Genomic DNA, 22,668 nt, shown 5'->3' with positions numbered 1-22,668 from the left:
ATTCCGAAATCTGACTGCTTTCCACCCTGGCTGACGTTAACGCATTTGGGGCTATTTCGAAGGTTACACGTAGATCAACGTTAATGCGAAGAGAATTGCTGGGATGGGGGGGCAATGCTACCGATTCGGATGTGCAAACAAGAATAAAGGCAACGATCTTGAGACGTTTATTTTAGATTAATCTACGAAGAGAATAGATATCCTACCTACGATATGGATTCTAGAGAAATAAGGTATACTCACATTTAACGTCGAATCTCACTTCGGTGCTGGAGGACATGGTGGGATTGGCGTAAGCAGGATGAATGGCGACGCATCGGATCGGCGCTCCGTAACGTGACCGCTCCGCCAAAATCTCGCAAACACTGTAGGTCTCCCAAGTACGGGGATTATCTAGTTCCGTCGAGTTTACCTGAGGCCTCAGCGTCCTGATCTCCGTCTCGCCGACGTACCTACGCGCATTTTCCCCGAAAATTTGCATTTCCAATGACGTTCTGTAACAACACTGCGCGAGGGTACGATCCGACGATCGCACGCTTCCTCCCTCTCTCTCTCTCTCTCTCTCTCCTTTCTTTCTCACCCTCACGCTTTATAGGCATGTCACTACTCTTGCTTCTTTTTTTTCTCAGTATCTCGGTATGTCGACTATGAATAACCTCTCTGCGTTTATCTCTTCTTGGAAAGCTCTCTCGAGATCCAAAGTGTTTCGAACGGTAACACAACCATAAGGAACTTTCGATACGGTTATATATGTACGTTATTCTAAGCTAGCTTTTTAATCTTTTAATGTGCGTCAAAATTTAAATTGAATTTCAATTCTCTCTCTCTCTCTCTCTCTCTCTCTCTCTCTCTTCGTGTTAATTATATTAACGCATACACACATCCTGGACATTGCACGTATGCAGCCATGTCAATTAAGCTAATTCCCAGAGTGAGAGGAGCTGGCAAGACAGCTATCTCGTCTAGGAATCTGGTATTGAATTTGTAACAGGAATCGACGATCCTCGATTTAATCAAATACGTTTGGCTTATCTAGAGAAATGTTATTTATCTATATAAAAAAAAAATATATATATATATCACGATTGAACACCCCCTTTTTTCTTCCTTTTTTATCTTTGATTCTTTTTATCTTTTATTCGATGAAATATATTGCTCTAAAATCGAGCAACGTAAATTTTTGATAGACCATTTGCGATCGTTCTGAAGCAACGAACGAATAAATATCTTTGCCCGTTCACACAGATGTAGATGTAAGCCTTCTCCCCTATAGAGAGAGAGAGAGAGAGGGAGAACATGTACAAAGACTGGATGCACCTTCGAGCTCCTTAACTTCGGCCAGATACGATGCAGAATGGATCATGATTATTCATGAAGAGCGTGCACTGGCATCGACGAGATTCTCGATGCATTACGTCGCAAAATTTTCTCGAAGGGAAAATTGACAAGCGAGAAGAGAAAGAGAGAGAGAGAGAGAGAGAGAGAGAAAAGAATTGATGGCAACGGTTTAATCGGACTTCTTTTTTTAAAAAAAAAAAATATTATTTCTGTACGCCGTTATTGTAATCGGAAATAATTTAACGGGGCTGAGAAAAGTGAAAAAAGCATATCGGCGTCAACGATAATTAAAAACGATATAAGTACATGCGAGTAAAGTCAAAAATGATGTTTAATGAGACAGAAGAAACCAAGGGAAAAGAAACTGATAAAGAATAACAGTTAGAGAGAGAGAAAAAGGGAGCGAGGAAGGGAAGACCGAGAGATCGATTGTAATGAATTAAGTAATATGAAATCTACGTGCAACAATTACGAACCATTTAATTAGAGGCGGAGGATTCCCATACCGCGCTCTGCAAGTGAGCGTAGCGATCTCACCTGCTCGGGCTGTCACGTTGCTGCCAGGTAAAATAGGATGGTTGTCGTACTCTATCTGCGGTCGCCGAGGGCTGACTGGAACGAGAAAATTAGCGCGGATTAATTCGCCGTACGTGGCTAGATTCCTGTGGATAGTTATATGCGTACGTGAGTGAGTGAGTGCGTGCGTGCGTGCGTACGTGCATGCGAATGCACCATATCTGTTCTCTGCGCAGCATGCAGAATATCCGTTCGCCTATCGCTCTCAATCTCTCTTCTCTCTCTCTCTCTCTCTCTCTCTCTCTCTCTCTATCTCACTCGTACCTACTGCTCGTTCATGTGGCACGGATATTGTACGTTGCCTTGTTATTATTACGTTATGTTTATCCACTTTGCTCTTGATCGTTCTCGCGTTAGAGAGAGAGAGAGAGAGAGAGAGAGAGAGAATGCGAACGTTCGTTTCAAGTACGATGTTGTTTTGGATACATTTTTATTGAGAATATCATATTCAGAATATGATTTTCTCAGACAGCTACGTTTCGTTGGCAAATTGTTTCGTAAGAAAAAAAAAACATCAACGGAATTATTTGCGAGCTTATAATTACGTTTGTTAAATCGTTAATTCCAATCAACGTCGACCGACCGGACGTAACGAGTTATTGTTTCACCATGCACGTTATAAAATGGATTGTTATTTTTCGGAGAGAAATAATATCGTCGATAAAAGCAATCAATGAAAGTTTACATACTTATAACGATTTGTTTTTCCGAACGACATAAAAATCAGCACGGATTTAATCAGTACTTCGGCAATTAAATGAAAATTTTCAGCGTTTCATTTATTTCGCAAATATTAGCTTAGATCAAGGGGCAGCGCATTTGAAATTTCCTCGGGCATTATTTAGCTGGAATTAAAAAATTCATCTAAATCGATCCTCGATCGAGCTGCATCGGACTCTGATTTATGACCCTAGGAAGTGCGTGCGCTTAGTTGATCGTTCCTCGGTTAAAATCGATCATGCCTTTTCTTTCCTTCGAACTTTATTTTCGTATTATTCTCTAAAAGGAAACTTACCCCTGACAACCAGCCTAGCTTGATCCGATGCTAAAGCGTCTTGCGTCGTGAAATCACTGGCAGTGACTTGGCATTGCCACAAACCATCGTCGAATTCCAAGGTGGCTGACCTGACCCAAAGCGAGCAGTCTCCCATGTCCGGTGAGCCCACCCACTCGTACTTCTTCAGGTGCATTCCGATTGGCTGGGAACACGTACGAGTATAAAACTTTAAAACGTTACGATCCTTATGACACTCGACGGATCGATTTTTTCATCAATGTCAGCATTTCATTTCCCAAGATACCTGTTTATCTTATCTGGAAATATATTCTTTTTCGACAAACAATACCAGTACGATGAGTAAATACAACTCTCATCAATCGCTTTTTCTCGCCAACGATCCATCAATTTCAATGTTTCGATCGAACCAACGTAACGTAGAAAAAAAAAAGAATAACCGAGGGAATAAATGAAAGAGTTAGGGGGCGGGGGGAGAGCGCATCATAAATTCAGCTTTTACTAAAGAGTTACATTCGGAAATCCGTGTGGGTTTTCGCACGAAAAACATCGCCAGAGACTATACGCCATTGGTAAAGTCGAGCAAAAACCGCGTCGTACATTGTCGCGTTATTACCGTACGTTTACGTTATCAGGAATAATATATTTCGGAGAGAAGTGGTAACTGGTGCGCCGTCAGCATTTAACAAGGGAAGTATCTTCGTTGTAATCGACGAGAAGTAGCGTTCGTTGATCATTAAGCGTAACCAGAATTCTCTGGGACACACTCTCTCTCTCGTCCCGTTGATAGCAACGCATTTTCCTCAAAATGAATCATTGGTTCTACCCCACCTCTCTCTCTCTCTCTCTCTCTCTCTCTCGTCTCTTCCACTAACCCTCTTCTTTCTCGCAGATTAATTCGCTTCGAAGTAGGAAAGTGCGGCCTTAGCAAGTTTCGTAGTCATAATGTGGCCGTAATTCAAGGATCAATTTTGCCGAGTTCCCATATAATCGGACTCGTCGCTTCCTCTCTACCTATATGCTCGACGAGTTATCGAGAGGATATACACATAAGCCGCTTGCGTTTACGTTCTCGTCGTGACCGTGTCATGTCGGATAGAACCCCTCTAAATTCGACAACTTTTTGCGGGTAAAGAACGAGCGAGAGATCGATGAGCGAGTGGTTCTCGATATCGAGATGATGGCTTTAAAATACGTTCATTCCGTGATGAAACTCCATCAGAGACATTATGTATATATATCGTTTTAAGGACGAAACTTTAATCAGAAAATTTCTATAGATTTTTAAAGCCTCAATATTTTTTCCTCTCTGCAATATTTATCCGAGATATAATAAAGATTTTTGTTTAGATTTAGTCGTATGAGTAACTTTTAACGAAGAGAAAAGGATTGGCAGAATGTTGGAAGTAAAAAGCTCGGTTATTGTCGGATTCCATCATGTCGGTACGACGACAACGACGACGTAGAGTTCCCTACGGAGCGTACGGTTTATCACTCGTCGGCAGACACAATAATACAATGGGAAATCCTCGTGATGATTATTTGCGCGCAGATGAAGAAGGGGCACTCTCAGGACGAGAATAATGAGTTGCTTTTCCCCTAGATGCTCGACGGTTCGAACGGGATCACTTACCTGCTTGCTAGGTTATATATGTTTACATTAGCATTTTTATACTTGCTATATAAAAGAGTACGATACGGCATCATCGACGTCGAGAGCAAAGTGCATCGAACTCTCTAGCAAAATTACGAAACGCGAGTTATTCGAGTGTTTGTTTGACTCCTTCGCGCAGTAGTAAGCGTAGCTTTTCCCCTTCATCGAATTCATTCTAATGTTTCGGACGACGATCATCAATTCGTAAGAGAATTCGTACGCGTACAACGCTTCGCCGAGAGTTGACAATAGAGAAATCGGTATAGCGTCCATAAGAGGTACGCTCGGTGCATCGCAAATGTTACTATCCCTTTCTCTCTCTCTCTCTCTCTCTCTCTCGTTCTTTTTCTTTCGCCTAGCTCGACGTAGATGAGGAAGTCGAGAGCAGGGAAGTCACAGTCATTCATTTAAAGGATTAAAATCCGGGCACGCTTTTACGTGAGACGAAGCGAGAGATAAAGAGAGAAATAGAGAGAGGGGGGAGGAAGGGAAAGAGGGAAGAAGGAAAGGGCAAGTACGATCGTTCACTTACTTAACAGGAAGGGCCCTTATTCTCTTTCTTACTCGTACTCGTCGCTTTTCGTGGCGTTTTCTCTATCCTCTTGCTTCCTTCGACTTCCTCTATTTCTCTCTGTCTCTCTCTCTCTCTCTCCCTCTCTCTCTCGCGCTTGTTCGCTTGCTCACTCGTTCCTCTTCGTTCTCTAGAGAGGCCACGACCAGCAATCAGCGTAATGCACCCGCAGACACACCCCACTGGTTTTCTCACCACTACATGCGCTTTCTCTCCACAATCACATAGCACGCATCCACACACATCGACGAGATGGAGTAAGTTAGAAAGTGAGAGAGAGAGAGAGAGAGAGCTATGGTGAACGAGGGAATACGGAAAACGACTGGAGAAGCAAACGTCCAGGATGCATGCTTCTCCCCCCCCCCCTCTCTCTCTCCGGACCTTTAACCCTGATAACGCGAAACCAAGTAATGCAAACGCAGTAGCAATCTCTTCGAGAGCCAACGAAATAGATCGCACGACTTAGATCGATAGTTTGAACTTTGTCTCGCACCCTTTTCCTCTTTCAGCTCTCACCATCTCTCTTTTTCTTCGATTGGAAACCAAATGGAGTACCTTCGGCAAGTTCGCGAACCGCGTCGAGTCGTAAAGTTTTAAATTCTCGACGCTGTCTTCTCGCTACATTCGTACTCGTGAAAATCTAGTTCGATAAGATTCGAGGTTGCTCGACTAGAGTAGTAGCGACTTTCAGAGTGAAAATCCTTCAGAGAGTATAATTATTCTAATGGCTTAGTCGATCTCGGAGAAACGGCAAAGTTCAGTGAGCTTAGAGATTATAAAAAATTTGTACGGAGAGGTATAAGCGAAAATGTAGACACGTAGGAGAATAGCGAAAGGTAACTAATCGGAATGGAGACGGTAAAAGACAGAGGACATAGTTCCTTTTACGAGGAGCCTTCATGGGCGAAAGACGAAGCACGCAAACGTAGCAAAGTGGAAGGAATGCTTTTTCGTAATCCATTGAGAACGACCCCACATACGTCCGTCTTCCTAAAGTTATTCGCTCTGTTCTCCGAGAGAGCTTTTCTAAGAGAGCTTCTTTGAGAGAGAGAGAGAGAGAGAGAGAGAGAGAGCTCCCTCTGCTCTTTCGTAAAGTGCTCGTGGTGTTCGTTACACGTTTTCTCGCGAAAAAAGACAAAATCTTGGATCGGTACATTATACTAATAAGATAAAATATATTTATCAATTTATATGCGAGCGGCGTTTGAAAAAGATTATAAGTTGTGCGAAATTTTTGTCCACGTACCTACGTAGAATCATTTATTTAGCCGCTTGCCTGAATCTGCAATTTTAAGAAGGAAAAGTTACATAACTTTTGGACAACAGTGATTTAAACGTTTTTTCATCGAAATTGTCTTACGCGCTCTCTCTCTCTCTCTCTCTCTCTCTATGTTGACCCTATCGCTAAAATCGATCCCGTTCGACTTTATAATCGATATGACGTGATGAAATTGCAAGGCCGCTAATGCCAAGAGGAATAAAGGAATAGGACTCGATAAGAGAAATCCCTGTTCTACAGAGAGACATTCTTCCAAAGCCTCGTCGAAATGTTGAAACTTCTACTTGGCATTCTAGTTTTGAAGATCTCCCCGAGTCCGCCTACAAGATGAAAGCACGTGAACCGAATATAAAGCGTAAAGATTACGCTTTGGATCTCCTCTCGAACTACGACGAAATAAAGGCACGTCGACTCGTGCTCGTCTTATTCGTTAGAGAAACCTTGGATCTCTCGTTAGAGAATATCCACCGTTCTCGGAAATTGATCAAATTTAATACGTTACCGGGACGCGTCTAATCCATCTTTCGTCAATTCTTTAGAATTGTCTCGTTAATTATTTGTATCTTTTATGAATATTCATTATCGTTGAGAAAAGAAAAAAGAAAGGGAAAAGAGAAAAGAGAAATAGAGAGAATACGCTCGGCCAAAGAAATAACGAGAGATCGTGGGTAGCATAAATCTTGAGGCTTTCGAAGCCGATCTCGTTTCAGAATCATCCACTGCGAAAAGCCTTCCTCGTCTGGATGCCCGAGATGGTAATACGATATTGCCCTTTCTCTTCGATCCTATCGAGTCTCGAGAGCGGAACTCACTATCCAATGATATTTGCATTGTTGTACTCACCGATAGAAGACGGATTCGTTGAAAATTTTCAGTAAAGTTCGAATAAAAGGACTCCTTAGATTTCTCTAGTTCAATCGTTTTATGCTCGATTTTCTCGAACGACTTTCTTTTAAATATCGATTAAGTTATGCGTATATATACATCTAATATGTAAGAAATTTTTTTTCAAATGAACGTCTCTAATAATCGTTCTCTAATAAAAATTGCTCGTACCAATGGAAATAATTCAACGAACAATCTCGATATTTTCCCTTTTTTATTTTCCTTGCTCCCAACGGTACGGAAAAAATTTATGCGAGTTTCCAATGTACGGACGACACGCGGAAATGGCCACCTTCTATAAGATATAAAGGTCAAACGGACGTTGGGGAGAAAGTTTACGAACCGTAAAAATCGTATACCTACCTGACGACGTTTCGTTTTTTTTTTTTTTTGTCGTTCTTATAATTAATTTTCCTTTCGGATTGCGCGCGAAACGACGTTTGCCGTTGTTACGAGATGAGAAAACCTACGTTTCTACGTTTCCATTTTTCTTCTTTTTCTTTTTTTTCTTTTTTTTACAGTACCTATTTTACTTGGACGCGTTAAACGTCGAAGACAAGTTCCGTCTCGAGCGACTCGTGACGCGTCGAGTGTCAAACAGCGTCTGTCGCCAATGTACTTTGCAGATACAAAGCGAAGCGAACAGGAGGGAAAAGCGAGGAAGAGGAAGGGAGGGGGTAGAGAAAAAATAAGGAGAAGCTGAAAAATGATTTGGCCATATACTCAGCGGTACATAAATCTTAATGAAAAATCTGTCTTGTTGAATATCGAGCGGGTATGGGCGGCCTGCCGAAGACGCGAACCGATAATGGAGATGGATCTGCGGATGAGAGAGCGTGAGAGGAAGAGAGAGAGAAAGAAATGAAGAGAGAGAAAAATAATTCCGTCCTACCCTTGTGCACCAAAGTACGTTTCGTTGCTTCCAAGTCATATTTCGTCGTGGCAAGAGACGCTCCGTTGGCTGCCATTGGCTCCGTCGTGTCACGAACGGAGGATATTTACAATTTATGCGCGAGAAGGACTCGAGAGAGAAAGAGAGAGAGAGAGAGAGAGAGAGAGAGAGAAAGAGAAATATATGCGGATATATAGTCAAACCGCTCGGGAAAACCGCAACGGTATATCCGCGTTGACATTTTCTCTAATCCAGATGTCATTAAAGCGGATTACTAGAGAGAATTAATATGCAAATTAATGCACGCAACGGGTCCGCTTCGTCTCTCTCTCTTTCTCTCTTTCCGTGCTGTTTCGTCCTTCGCGTGCGTCAACGCATACGCGCATATAGGTAGAACCGCTGCTGAGCGCATACAGAGAAAGAGTCAGTGAGATGCATGTGAGTCACCGCCGGCGAGCATTAGGCCACTCGAAAATCCTATTTACTTAACGTTGGCTCTCCCACCTTTCAAAGAAGTAGTCTCTCTCATATCGTGGTCGTAGTATGACGAGTACATTGCAAAAAGATTAAATGATAAATTTCTAAAGGACCGAGAGAGAGAGAGAGAGTCGGTACTTCCGACGCTCCGGCGATCGTTGTCATTTATCCATCCACTTTGCCGGAGGCTCCATAAACCCTCTTTTGGTTGTTCCTCCTCGAAAAATGGCTTTATGTTTCTACTTGCGGTTTCATCCCGACTATACTCACGTGAGAATTTTTTATTGAAAATCTTTTGTCGAAGGCCAAATCAAGCAAGGGAGCAGACAAACGATATATCCAAAGTAAATGTCCATTATATACGCACGTAGATATCGCGAGGAAACATTACAGACGTACAAGAAAAAATATAGAAAAATAATGACCTACGATTTGAACCTGCACTCGAGTTAATGCTTAAGCTATGAGAAAAATATCACGAATGCAAGTACCGCGTAGAAGGGTACTGCATTAAACTTGTCTCGTGTACGGTCAAAAGATTTTTTCGCGTCCGTAAACTCGGCCCTGTTCAACGTTCAAAGCAACCAAGTAGTAGACTGCTGCTGCGACCTTCTTTCTTTCTTTCTTCCTTTCTTTCTTTCTTCCTTCCTTCCTTCCTTCTTTCCTTCTTCCCTCCCTCCCACCTTTTCTACACTCGTAGATGTTTCTTCATAGAGCTCGACTTTTTACGCCTGGCTGGCAAGTTTTTTCAGCCGAGGCGTCGTAACGACTTCAATTTAGTGCTACGTTTTCAGCATATTCGCCCCCGTTACTCGTATCTCTTCCTTTTCCTCTACATTCGTCATCTTTAGATCCTTCCTTCCTTCCTTCCTTCCTTCCTTCTTCATCTCCGCGCGCGACTTTATACTTTGTATAAACGCCGTGTCAAAGTTAGAAACCTTTTCAAAAGAAAGTAAGAAATCCACAGATACAAAGTTAACGGAAGAAATTTAGAATATAATAACGGGAAAGAAATAACCGGTGGGAAAAGCTTAAACGAAAGGATTGGTCCTAACGTTGAAGGCCTTTCTGTTAAATACATCTTTAATAATTCTTATTGTTAGTAAAACATTATTCGTTACGCGTACAACTTACTTGGGAAAAAGTTTTCAATTTATTTCTTTGACTTTCGTTTTAAATCCTCGCGGATTTATGCGATATAAGCGACGGTCGTCCAACGTTAATAGCTTCTTCCTTAAAACTTGGTAAAATAAGCTTTCAATTCGCAGCTTGCATAGAAATTTGACGGTAATCATGCGCGTTGCGAGTAAAGAAAAATTCTTCGTGGCCTAGACTTCGTTGTCGGTCCTTTTATTCGTGCTTCACGGGATCGAAAAAGAAGTAAAAAGATAAAGAAACATAAATCAAAGCGATTCTCTAAGGTATGGTACTACGATAACGTACATACCCTTTTAACGTTTTCTTCATAATAAAACAAAATTTATATAGCGAGCTAGAGATAATAGAGCGTAAAGGGAAATTTTTTCGAGAGATATGTTGACAGAAGAGAAAAGAAAAAGTATGAAGGACGGACCTTTTACTTACTGTTAGGAATCTCATTTAACTTAGGGAAAACAAACGAATCTTATCGTTAAGACATTTGTCTTAAATGATAAGATTTCGAGTAGTATGAGGAAAAAGAGAGAAGGTGGGAAAGGGAACAAAATTGAAACGAGACGATTTACGACATTTTCCAGTTACTCCGACTGATTCAAGCTTCTTTCTGACGCAACCCTGACACATGTACATTGTAAGACGGTCCGAATTGTGGTGCATTCCTTTCAACCGCTTTCGACGACGACGACGACGACGACGACGACGACGACGAGTCTGCGGAGATCCGTGAGTGTGCCCGTCAAGAACTTAATTACGGAGAAAAGACGATTATGGACGAGTTAAAGGCTGGAGAAAGTTGGGGACAAGCAGAAAACGGAAGGTAGTCAAAAGAGGGATGGAAGCCGACCCTCCTCTTTTATTTCTCTTTCTTTTACCTTTCTTTTTCTTTTCTTTCCTTATACCAGCGGAGCAAGCTCGTCCCGTGAATAAAAAGTTTCCGCGGGATTAATGGTAACGACGATAACGAAGCCGAGTGTCAGCGACAACCGTTTAATCTTTGCGCTGGACAATGATCGCGATTCTACGTCTTCTTCCTTTTTATTCTTTACCTCTTTGGCCCTCGCGTCTCGCAACGTTCGTTCTTTCCGCGAATCATCAAATCCGTGAAAAAATATCAAATGAAATAGATATTTATCCATTAAATACACGTCAACCATGAATACGTTTCCCATATTTCCAGTTATCAAATTAACGCGAATGGACTGCGTTACGGCTCGCATAAATTATATTTCGTTCAATTATATTCACGATTACATTCGCCGATACTACTAACGTTTATTAAATAGGAATGAAAGTTTATCGACATTTTCAACGAGCGAACGAATTTATGAAAATTTACCAAAATGTTTCGACGTAACGCGCAATTAATTTCTTTCTTTTTCTTTTCTCTAAACGAATTACCTATAATAAAAGGGAAGAGAGAACAAGAGGTAACCTTTTAAAAAGTATCAACCATCGTAACCCCTTTTGTTCGTTAGTGTTCTTTTTGACGGAAAGTCAGATTTATCTTTCTCCTTACCCTCTTTTGAAGAGATATCTCTTGTAGAGAAGCTTTCGCGTTACGGTGGAAGCGATAAACCAGAGATAAATTGGGAAATTCTGCTCGGCGCTCAAATCTCAAGTTTAATTTTCCTTACTCGCGTTTGCACGGCATACATCGCGAGGTTTGCATAGCACATAAAGCGGCCAATCAAATGTCTGCGCGTGCGAGAAGGAAACACAGAGAGAGAGAGAGAGAGAGAGAGAGAGAGAGAGAGAGAGAACGAGATTCTATCTTTCCTTTGATTCCTTTTTTTCCTTTGGACGCGTGTGAAAGAAGAAACGAAAGACGAAATACAGAGAGAAACAGAAGGAATGGAAAGAGTTTCATCCTGTTACTAAGATTTCTACATCGTCTCATCTCCTATTTAGTTAGAATAGACATAGGTGGACGCACGACGTTTCTCTATACTTTTATTTCGTTTTGAACATTAACGACTATTTTTTTGTTTTTTTTCCTCATATAAAATTACGTCATTTCTATCTCAAAAATATACTTGTTTATATATGTATATATAGATATAGATATACATATATATAGCATACTCTACCTACTCTCCAAATGCTTGGAACTTGTCGAAGTACCTTCCATCAAGCTTTTAAAGTTCGACGTTAAATTTTATTTTTCGAAACGTCCAGAATCCTTTCTACGCTGTCCGTGTTTTTCAAAAACCAAAAAAAGAAAAATTGCACGTCAACGTTTTAACGAAATATATTCGTTTTTCATCAACAAAAAGCGTTCGCGCGTGTACTCTAAATTTTAACTATACCATATGGACGTTAGGTAACCGAATTAAGTGTCTATTTGATGCACGTGGACGTACACGAGCGTATCACATGGGAAAAGAGAGGGAGGGAGAGAACAATAACTCGAGTTTGAAGGAAGTTTGAGATAGTTGAATGAAACACACTCTCTCTCCCTTTCTACGAATCCGATCTAAACGACTGTTTATCGTCGGTCACCACGTAATGTCCACTTTCGAGAAACACAAACTTATCTGAAGCAAAGTTTACCGCCTTGGAGAACGAAAAGCAAGAAAAGTCGGTTACCAACACCGTTACAGCTCGCGTCGCTTTTCTTCGAAGGCCCAAGTGATACACGGAAACAATGAAGTCCTTCGAACTAGGAAACTTCTTGCAAGCCACGCTCTTAGAAACTCTATCGTTTTTCCTTTTATTTGACATATATACCTCTTGTCTCACTTAACTCTTACAAATTGTTTTTGTCAGTATCGTTAAAACTCTCCTCTTAAATTACTTTTGTGATATTAAGCGATACAATTTTACGATATACTCTCTATATAAAAATAAAGATGTAAATATTACTCAATGGCTCGTTCGTTATTCCGTTTTATCCATTTTACGACACAAATAGAAATCCAAGCTTATACCTATCAAAAGTTAGTAAGTTATACGAATAAACGATCCTAGTTCGATAGTGAACGTACCTTTTGATCCTTCTGCCAAATGCACTGACCCCTCTTGCCTAGCACGCGACAGATCAACTTTGCATCTTGACCGGGATTAACTTCCGTGTACTGCGGTGTTTCTTCGAACTGCTGAATCCCGTGACAAACTGTAAAGACAATAATTAATTCAATATTAAACGAAATTTCTTTTGTTTTTTCACCATCTCGTTAGGATTATATAAAAATTCATTAAGTCGAGAGGAACGATTATTTCGTGCCGGTGTAACCTTACGTCGATAGGGTACAATTGTTTCAGAAAGAAAATAAATTCGTTTTACGTTTTCTTAACGAAGAGAGAAAGAGGGGAGAGGGGGAAGAGGACCAGTCGTTAAACGAGAATAAGAGAATAGCAACTTTGTATTTCTTATAAATTTGTAACTTACTTTGTCAGGGGTATTTAACCCAGTTACTTCTCATTAAGGCAGTTATTTAATACGCAACTTTGTTGATTTACTTAACTCGCCATGCTCGGAAATTTTGTCGAGAAAGAGAGAGAGAAAGAAATAAAACAAGAGCTCCATTCATCGTAATATTTTTTTAAAACGCTTCCGTAAATTTTCGATAATCTTCGGCGGATTAACTTGGAGTGAATGTTTTTTTGATATTTGCAAATCTCGAAAGTACATAAATCGATAAAGTCGATTCCATACGAACGCAGGGAGAAGTCAAAGCTTCGATGATACGGCACAAATATAGAGAACGTACAGCATACATATATAGCTGTTAGATATATATATATGGCGTTGGCAACGTACAGTGCTTTCGCAGGATTGCAATGTTAAAAATTCAATTTTTCACCGAGGCAAAAATGATTAATAAAGCGCGCTACTCGCATATATACCAGCTAGCATGGGAATAAGTTTGCAAAATTAACAAAGCACGCTCGGCCGACGAGCTGACCGTGTTTCGCGAATCTCGCAACAATATTTACGTATTCGCCAAAAAGAAAAACAATTCGGGCAGCTGCCGACCCTATTCATATTCTTCTCATCGATATGAAAATATACAAGTTATATATTCTTTTTCTTTTTTTTTTTTTCGAATCATCATTCACCATCAAAGATTTACGATAGTTTGAATATAATAGTGTCAATTCGATACATCGATTAATGCAATTTTCTCTTTTGAGAAGATTGGAATAATAAACGCTGAAATTAATTAAAACATGGTATATGTAAGATTATAAACGAGAGAGAGAGAGAGAGAGAGAGAGAGAGAGAGAGTTGCGAGACACTCGCAAAGCGAGTTAAGCGAGCAAACTCGAAAACACGAGCGAGGCGTCGAAAGACGGTGATGCGTAGATAAGGCAAGTAACTTCCGCAACAGGTCGCGTAAATTCGAAGCTTAGAGTCTCCTATAGACGCTAGAGTTGTTAATTGTGTTTGTACGTCCGTCTGCAATCGCAGGACGTGCAAATATATTTACTCGAACCAAAATTCGAGTTTCCTAGTACTCGGTGAGCTAGCTTGGCGATCAATAATATTGAGGTTAGTTACCGTTCATTCTATGAAAATTTCCAAGATGGACGTTTACGTGATAATATTCGAGTATTAATGAACGAACAGCATTAAAATATCTGACGAGTTTGTTTTCTTGGTGAACGAATTTGAAAGTTAATTTCGTCTTTCACGGATCGAACGATCGTCCGAACGAACTTTCGCGGTTTGTTACGTAGAAGCGTGGAAAACGTAGAACATAGGAGGAAAAGGTTTGGCAGTTTAGTCGTTAATTTCGTTTGCAATTTCGTTGCGTCTGGGTTGCCAGTACGAATACTCGTTCAAGTACTCTCCTCGTGGAGAAAGAAGAAGAGGAGGATGAGTAAGATAAAGAGTTTCTCTCGAATGGGTTTGGTGCAAATTTGCTTTGCGCGAGCGCGCGACCGATACTACTCGAGGAGGTGAAAAACAACTATTCGCCATTCAGGAACCAAAGGAGAAAGTTGCGCAAGTACGAAACGGTGTTTTCGTAGAGAGGAAATTAGCGGAGGATCGCACTCGTAGTTTCTACAGATGCAACGAGAAGAAAGTGCGCCCACGCTCTTCCCCCCCGTCCCGTCTCTCTCTCTTTCTCTCTCTCTTATCCAGTAAATCAAAGTTAATTAACGATGAACGCAAAGATAAAGTTTTTTTAAATTCGATGGAACGATTTTCGAGGATGTAAAGTTCTTCGTTATTACCGTTTCGGTCTGCAACGAGGAGAAAGCCTGCTATCGGAGTGGGTTCCAGACGCGGTGTCGCGAAGTTTTAAAAGCATTCTGAGATTTTTAACGTGGCGCAAGTTACTCGCTTAAAACCGAGGAGAATTTTATAGTCGATTCGGGCATAATTTCATCGTAAATTATAGCTCGCAACGCCGGCTAACTTTTTCTTTATGCTCCCTTGCGAACCGAACTTCTCGGTTTGTGGACGAGCAGGAAATATGCTGATTGTATATGTATCTGAACGGTACGTAATACTCCCGGAAACAAGCTACAAAATCTCTCGAATTCGTCGGAATTTTGACGAGTTTTAAGGAAAAAAGAGTTCTTAAAGGAAGAAGAAAAGGATGCGCTTGGATAGGAAGGAAAGAAAAGGTGAACAAAGGAATAAGAGAGAATGGACGACGAGTTCGCGTCGAGTTAATAAAGCACTTTGCCTCGACCGTCGCCCGAAGCTTTTTGTTCGTTGCTTTTTGCTCTTTTTGCGAGCGCGAGCGCAAACGAGGGAAAAAACAGAGTTGCGCACAGCCAAGCGCGAGAGAAAAGAGAGAGAGAGAGAGAGAGAGAGAGAGAGAGAGAGAGAGAGAGAGAGAGAGAGAGAGAGAGAGAGAGAGAGAGAGAGAGAGAGAGAGAGAGAGAGAGAAAAAGAAAACAAAAAAGCAAAAAAAAACAAAATGTTTCGTCGACGATCGTAGATATACTATTGACTTTGTAGAACTGGCGTGTGCGCGAGTTGAGCTGATAACTGGAAAAAATTTTAGATAACGCGATATCGCAGCGTCAGCCATGTTGACATTTAATCACGATAAAGCGCCAACTTCGTCCTGGGAGTTTATTTTTGATGCCGTCGTGGGATGAATTTAAATATAAAATCACGAACGGGCACGGGCACGGCCACGGGAAGAATAAAGTAATTCACGGGATTCGAGGGAAACGTTCGTTCGAATCAACGACATCAAAATTTTACGATTATCGCAAAGCCATTTGCGACAAAGCCAGTGCGGTCTCTCGTTATTACAGGAACGACGGACGCGCACTACCAGAGTAATGTAAATATGAAAGCTTTGACGTTTGCCAAAGTCCAAACAATGTCACAAGAATCTTTCGACGCTATACTGAACGATTAATCTCGCGCATATACAACCTCAAAAGGATGGCCTCGATATTATTTTCCCACGAACAAAGATTTGGCATGTATCCCCCAACCGCCCGGTCACGCGGAACAACAAATCGATTATATTATATTCGAACGACGCAACTATGGATTCGAATCTATGGAAGAGGTAAGATAAACTAGGATAGGATCCTTCAAATTGATCGAAAGTATATAACGGAAAATATTCGGTAGAGAAACCCCGCTAATAATCGCGGATCAATGTAAATGGAGGATAACGCTAATTGGTTTTACAAAGACCGCGTTATCGGTACATTCCCGTCCTCGTTGTTGCTATCGTTGAATCGACGCGAAGCGTGCTCACGCGTACTTCTGCAACGAACGATCATCTATTAACATGTCACACCGCCTGTCAATTAACCATTACACACACCTGCCGCTTTCTCCAATATTCACAATATCCGACGAAATGTGGGATATACGATATATTGTGTGATCGGCGCTTGACGGCGATCGAGAAAAAAAAATGGATGAAAAAGTGGGTCGATCGTACGAACTCGAAGTATCTAATATCCGTTGGATACCTATATGGACGTCGAAAGAGTTACGCTTAAGGTGATATTAGATATGATACCTGTGTTCAAGCAGGATAGGGCAAAGGGCAAGAGAGGAGGGGAGATTTTGATCGATTTTGATCGATTTTGATCGATTTTGATCGATTTTGATCGATTTTAATTCGATCGAGAATCGTTTCGTTAATTCGACGGGAAATACCGAGAGGAGGATTCTCGTTCGAAATATATCTTAGAAATAACCTCGGGCGGGGGTCGGCTTTAAAAAAGCACTTTGCGAACCTCTTAGCGCGAACGACGAGAGGAACGCTTGTCGCGGACTTTTCTCGTCATTTTTTAACGCACACCCGACGGTGACACCGAGAGAGATTTCTTCACCACGGAACGAAATGGAAATGAACGATTAGACGATAAGAGGATGACGATGAAAGAGTATGAAGATTTTTCTTGTCAAAGTGACTTGGAAATAAATTACGAATCTCTTTGAAGAAAAAAGACTTTGCAAACTCTCTAGACGCGAGAAGCGACCGTAATTGCTTTGTAACTCGTGAACGTACTATCGAAATGGGGGAAAGGTTTCAAAATCGTTTCCCGTGAAATTGCTCGCATTTGCGGCATTACGTAGACCATTTGCCTATGCTATATCTCGTTCCTATCGTTAATTCCACCGTTCCGCCTTTTTTTATAATTTTACGCGTCGATCGCCTCTTTTTTCTTTGCTTTTGTTTTGTTTTTCTATTTTCTTTTCTCCTTGCCTTCTTTTTCATTTTCATTATCAATAATTCGTTATCGTTGAAAAGTCAAGTTCTCTTTTGATAGGACGTCAACTACCGTACGTCCAAAGATCGTTAGAGCTATTCGATGAATTTAAAACGAATATAACTAATTAACAGTTATTGCGAGCTTCGATCGTCGAGCATTAGAGCAGTCGAATTGAAAATGGATCGATGCGTTTGAAATTCTCGCTTAGCTCTCTCTCTCCCTCGTGCCCTCGTCGATTCGCGCGACCTACTTCAAACAGTTGATAAAACATAACGAGGGAAAAAAGAAAAAAATTTCGGGAGGAGGAAAGGATTCGATAGGAAACGAGTTTTATTTAAGCACGCTTCGAAAACTTGACTAATACTCGCGGTTCAATGGTCGAAGTAATCGTAACGTGCGATACATACATACACGAGCCAAGGCCTGACGACGATTTAGTAACTGCGGAAAACCAAAATGAGATATTAATAATTGGACGTTTCAAAAACAAGTTAATGCGAATCGTTCGAATGGAAAACTGTAAAGCGTGCAAATTTCAAAACCGCCAAATTATATGTATCCACGTATGAACATATTCGAGATGCGAATATATTTAGAACGAGAGAGAAAGAAAGTCGCAACCGAGTCAGTATTTTATCATACTGTATTTAATGGCTATTTGTTATTACTCAAAAGTGCTGTTACGAATCAATTGTAGTTGCGCAAAAAGAAGAAGCAATTAGACACATATGTATGTTCTAATTGCTTTTTCAAGAACGAACGTTCGATATTGCTAGTCCGAGCGTTTCGATACTATTTAGCGCGTATCGTGCAATACAACTGAAGAGATAATGTAATAATAATACTCGTTATTGTATCGACGATAAATCGACTCCGTCTACCGGGCAGCCATTTTCGATAAACACGTAAAAAAAAAAAGCGTAAAAGGACCATATGCGCTGGCACATGAAACAATAATTTGCAATAATAATGCACGGGTTCGCGTTCCTTTGAATCAACCCCTTGATATCTTTCTCCATCAAATTCGTTGCATTGGATCGACGGAGTATTACGTTGGCACTGAAAAGCACCGATATCACGATGATCACGGAGAAGGGAATAATAAGAGGACTTGATGAAACATTAATTTCTTTCGTGAATAACGAAAATCACAAATTGAACCATGAAAAATAAAATGTTAGATAAGTTTAAAACGATAATATCTTGATATTTCGATTTCGAGGGAAATTCGATTTCGAGTTGACGGATTGAGGAGAGGAAGGGAGAGGAGGGAGAAGCGTTTCGCTCGAAAGGTTGAAAACGGCACGCGCGTACACCGTATTTACCGGAGTACGAAGTGGGCGTCGTCGAGATTGAAACGAAGCGTGAAACAACGAGCGAAGTTAATCGGAAAAGTGACGCATCCTGGACGGCGCATCCCGGATTCGAAGTTTAATCATGAATTTCGAACGAAAGTCACATCGAACTAGATCTTTAGAAGAGCTTTATTATTACACGTTAAGAAATATCGATGGAAAATGATATGGAAAATATTGGAATGCATATGTCGTTAGGTTAACTTGCGACATGTCACGAGATTAAATATAAATCTGGACAAGGACGATTTGTTGGAGAGGAAATTGCGTCGACTTGAATAAAAAATATTTCATAGTTTGATTGCTCGTACGAAAATGACGAACGAACAATAGAGAAAGAATACCGCGGGCTTCTTCGCCGGGATATTTCTCGATATTTTTCCGCGGATGCAACGGTGCATGCGACGGTGGTGCACGTATTATTCGTTCTCGCAGTCGAAGAAAAATACAATCGAACTACGCGCGTGACACGGCACCCCTGACGGCCGCCCCGCGGTGCAAAGAAATTGCAACGTTCCAATTTCTCTCAGTTTTTCTCTCCCATCCAATTTCTCTCTCTCTCTCTCTCTCTCTCTCTCTCTCTCTCTCTCTCTCTTTCGTTCTCACGAAATTCTATTATAGCGACCCGATTCCGAATGGTACCGCGGTAGATTTTCGACATTTAATTTTTTAACGATTCGACTTCGAACACCCAATTGTCGATGATTCCAAAGCGGATTTTCCTTTCTTTCTTTTGCATAAAAATACGATCATTTGTAGCTTAAGAAATCCTTCGAATGGACTTCCGTAATCGCGCTTCATTTCGTTTACGACGAAACGAATAGTTTGAGGAAAAAAGAAGAAGAAACGTAGGAAAGAAGGGAGCAGCGGAGGGTTGGGAGGGGAGAGAGAGAGAGAGAGAGAGAGAGAGAGAGAGAGAGAGACGAAGGGACGCATTCACAAAAGTAGACGAAGCTAAAGTAAATACTACGAGAAGGGATGGGTAGGTGGTAACATCGGAAGCTCGACAACTCGAGACGCAGTAACGACGTTTCCGTATCTCGAATCTCGCTACGTAAAAAAGAGCTCCGCGCTTGCCGACGGCTGTAAAAAATTTCGCGAGTCTCATCCTCGTTAGGTGGAAGGATCAACGGGACGAATCTTTGTGTCCTGTCGAGCCTCGGGTAAAAAAGGAATAGGAGAAAGGTAGGGAAAAAGAAAAGAGAGAAAAAAAAAGGAACACGTAAAATGAGATCGAGGAACGTGCGAGAGACAAAACTACGTACGCGCGCGACAGCGTTTCAATTCTCTCTTTTTCGGAAAAGTTCTTTGTACCTTGAGATCATTATAAACTTAAAAAACATAGCGCGCGACGAGTATAAAAAGACTTTTTTCATCGGTACGTAGGCGATTCATACGCGAATATTTATGGTTAAATATAAACTTTGCCCCTTTCCCCTGTTTTTTTTTTATTGTTTTTTTCCTTTTTTTCTTTTATAGCTATAGCATACGAATGTTTTTGTTAATTAGAATGGGGGACATTGGCATAAATGAACACAGACTCTCGAGAATCGGTCGGCATAGCGCGTTAAGTGTCGCGAGAAGAGCGAAATGGGAACGGCTTGGAAGTGTCTCCCTTTGCGTACGTTCGCGTTTTGCGAGAAAAATGGACAAAGAACGGCTCGGAGGTGTTGCGATGACATCATCGGTGGAAGAGAAGAGAAAAGTAGAATACCGGTAGAACTAAGAGAAGGAAGAAGAGAAGAGCGAGGCTCTCGGGAAAAAGTAGAGAGGTTGCAAGGGGTTGGGCATGCGATAATTCACTCTCGACCGCGCGCGGCAGGCAGTCTCTGGAAATGGAGTCAACGCCGCGCCGAGCTCTCCCACCCACTCTTTCATCCCGGAGACTTGCAGTCGCGACGATGGAGCGGGGGAGGCTGCTGCCTTAAACGGGTTTGTATCCTCGATGAGGGGCAAATTAGGTTAGCACGAAAACAACCTATATACTCTTCCTCTATTCTCGCGAGCTCTCGAAAGCTCACGACTGTGCCCCCCTCTTTCTTCTCTTCCTCTCTTTCGTTCGAGAAACAAATACACCTTGAAAATGTTGGTTATCCGAAATAATTAAAAGACAATTACCATTTAAATGGAAAAAGGACAATCCTTTTCCATAGAGTTTCTTCTTCGAGTTTGTTCGAATTGTCCGAAAGAAAAGCTCAAATATCTATATCATTTTTTCTTCTTATTTATCGGAGACGAACGATCGAGAGAGACATTTCAGCACTTATCTCGGCATTCTCACGGATATAATCGCTTCGACCTAACGATTTAAATTTCAACTCCCAACGGTAATTTCGCGTAATATGCTCGCGCACGTACGAGAATGAATTATTCAATAGCGTTACTGAAAATTACCATAGCGTATCGCCGAATTATTGTTGGAAAGCGGTGATTTCGATTACATTTGGGGCGGCTGGTTAAGCCGAAAGGCTTCCCGACTTACAACACGGAGAAGTATAATCGGACGGTATAGTAATTTTATATTCTAAATGTCAGCTAGTTTGGGATTTTACTGAGATTCGATAGAGAAAAAATATATACGGCAGAGTGCAATGACTGGGTCGAGATGGAGAGAGAGAGAGAGAGAGAGAGAGAGAGAGAGAGAGAGAGAGAGAGCAGAGATGGAGCGATTGGTCAGAAGACAAGAATATTTTATGTTTTGTGTTTTGATATATACAGCCCGAGAGAATTAAATTTCCCCCTTTCACGTGCGCATTCCCAGCGCATCACTCGCGTTTCTCGTCTTTTTTCACTAGTCCATTCTTTTTCCCTTTTCACTCGGGGCCATACTGTAACCCGAGCGCGGAGACACGTCCGAAACGTAACGCAGATTAATCTGTTTGTTGATCCAACTCTCGTACTTTTTCTCTATTCCTGTTCTCTCCGTCTCGCGTCTCTCTTTGGTAAATGATGGAAGGCGTTTCATCATATCCCCTTCAGCGTATATTTTTGCACCGTCTCTGTTTTCATTTCCTTCGCAGCTCTCTCTCTCTCTCTCTCTCTCTCTCTCTCTCGTTGCGCGTTGTTCCTTCGCACGATAAAAGGAGCAAACTTTTCGGCTTCTATCGAGAGGCATTAGAGCTTAATAATAAAGAAGAAAGGGAGAAACAGCAAGATGAAAAAGAAAGAAAAAGATGGAAGGAAGCCGACAGTTAAGCCGGCTTTATTTCTTATTTCTCTTTGAATGCCGATCGAACGAATCGGTGGCACGAACAAAAGGGAACGAACGCGCTTATAAATGGAGAAATGAGAAAGCGAATTAATTGATCGTGATAGTCGTCCCAGCTCTTTTTTTCCCCTCTACCAACATTGGGACAGGCACAATTAACATCAAAGTTCAGCTCTGTCGGTGCTGGTTAAGGAGGATCGCGAACGGCGTAAATTTCTACAATAGAAGCCTTCACGGTCGTTTGGTCGTTATTAAATCCGAGGCACAGTTTAAAAAATTATATTCGATTCGAAAATCATAAGGCGCAGCAAACACATTCGTTTCTTTGAAAGAACGAATGATACTATTGAGAAATTCAATAATAACAGTAAAGGAACTATCTATATAGGTATATGGTAAAGAGTATCAAAAGTTACATACCCAAGAGATGATACGTTGCGTTACTTCTGATTCAAAGTTATAGAATGCGCGCGTATACATACGTATTCGCTGTTGATAGCTCTCTCCTTTCTTCTACATTTGCCATTCTTTGTATCTCTATTACGGATCAGATTCTTCGATAACGCGAAAGACGTTTTGAAATCGTACTCGGTATTGAGATACTTTTTAT

At 41.2% G+C, this 22,668-nt stretch overlaps 1 protein-coding gene across 6 annotated transcripts in view; it reads right to left on the bottom strand.

The window, feature by feature from the left end:
* Positions 1 to 22,668, bottom strand: part of LOC118448342 (kin of IRRE-like protein 3) — an 87,177-nt gene that overhangs the window by 12,874 nt on the left and 51,635 nt on the right. For 5 of the 6 annotated variants that reach the window (XM_085662979.1, XM_085662982.1, XM_035881486.2 and 2 more), the window contains 4 exons: positions 12,830 to 12,957; positions 2,930 to 3,113; positions 1,815 to 1,950; positions 244 to 452 (listed from right to left, as the gene is read on the bottom strand). In XM_085662979.1, the coding sequence (XP_085519105.1) occupies positions 244 to 452; positions 1,815 to 1,950; positions 2,930 to 3,104 (520 nt within the window). In that variant the 5' untranslated portion in view covers positions 3,105 to 3,113; positions 12,830 to 12,957. Of the gene's footprint in view, positions 1 to 243; positions 453 to 1,814; positions 1,951 to 2,929; positions 3,114 to 12,829; positions 12,958 to 13,233; positions 13,253 to 22,668 lie in introns of those variants that run through there. The other variant, XM_085662981.1, reaches the window with a different exon arrangement.

The sequence above is a fragment of the Vespa mandarinia genome, chromosome 20 (genome assembly GCF_050613455.1).
Source record: "Vespa mandarinia isolate Hongniang chromosome 20, ASM5061345v1, whole genome shotgun sequence".
In the NCBI taxonomy this organism is placed as follows: Eukaryota; Metazoa; Arthropoda; class Insecta; order Hymenoptera; family Vespidae; genus Vespa; species Vespa mandarinia.
The sequence above is the reverse complement of the archived record's forward strand: the minus strand, read 5'-3'. Positions and strand labels throughout refer to the sequence as shown.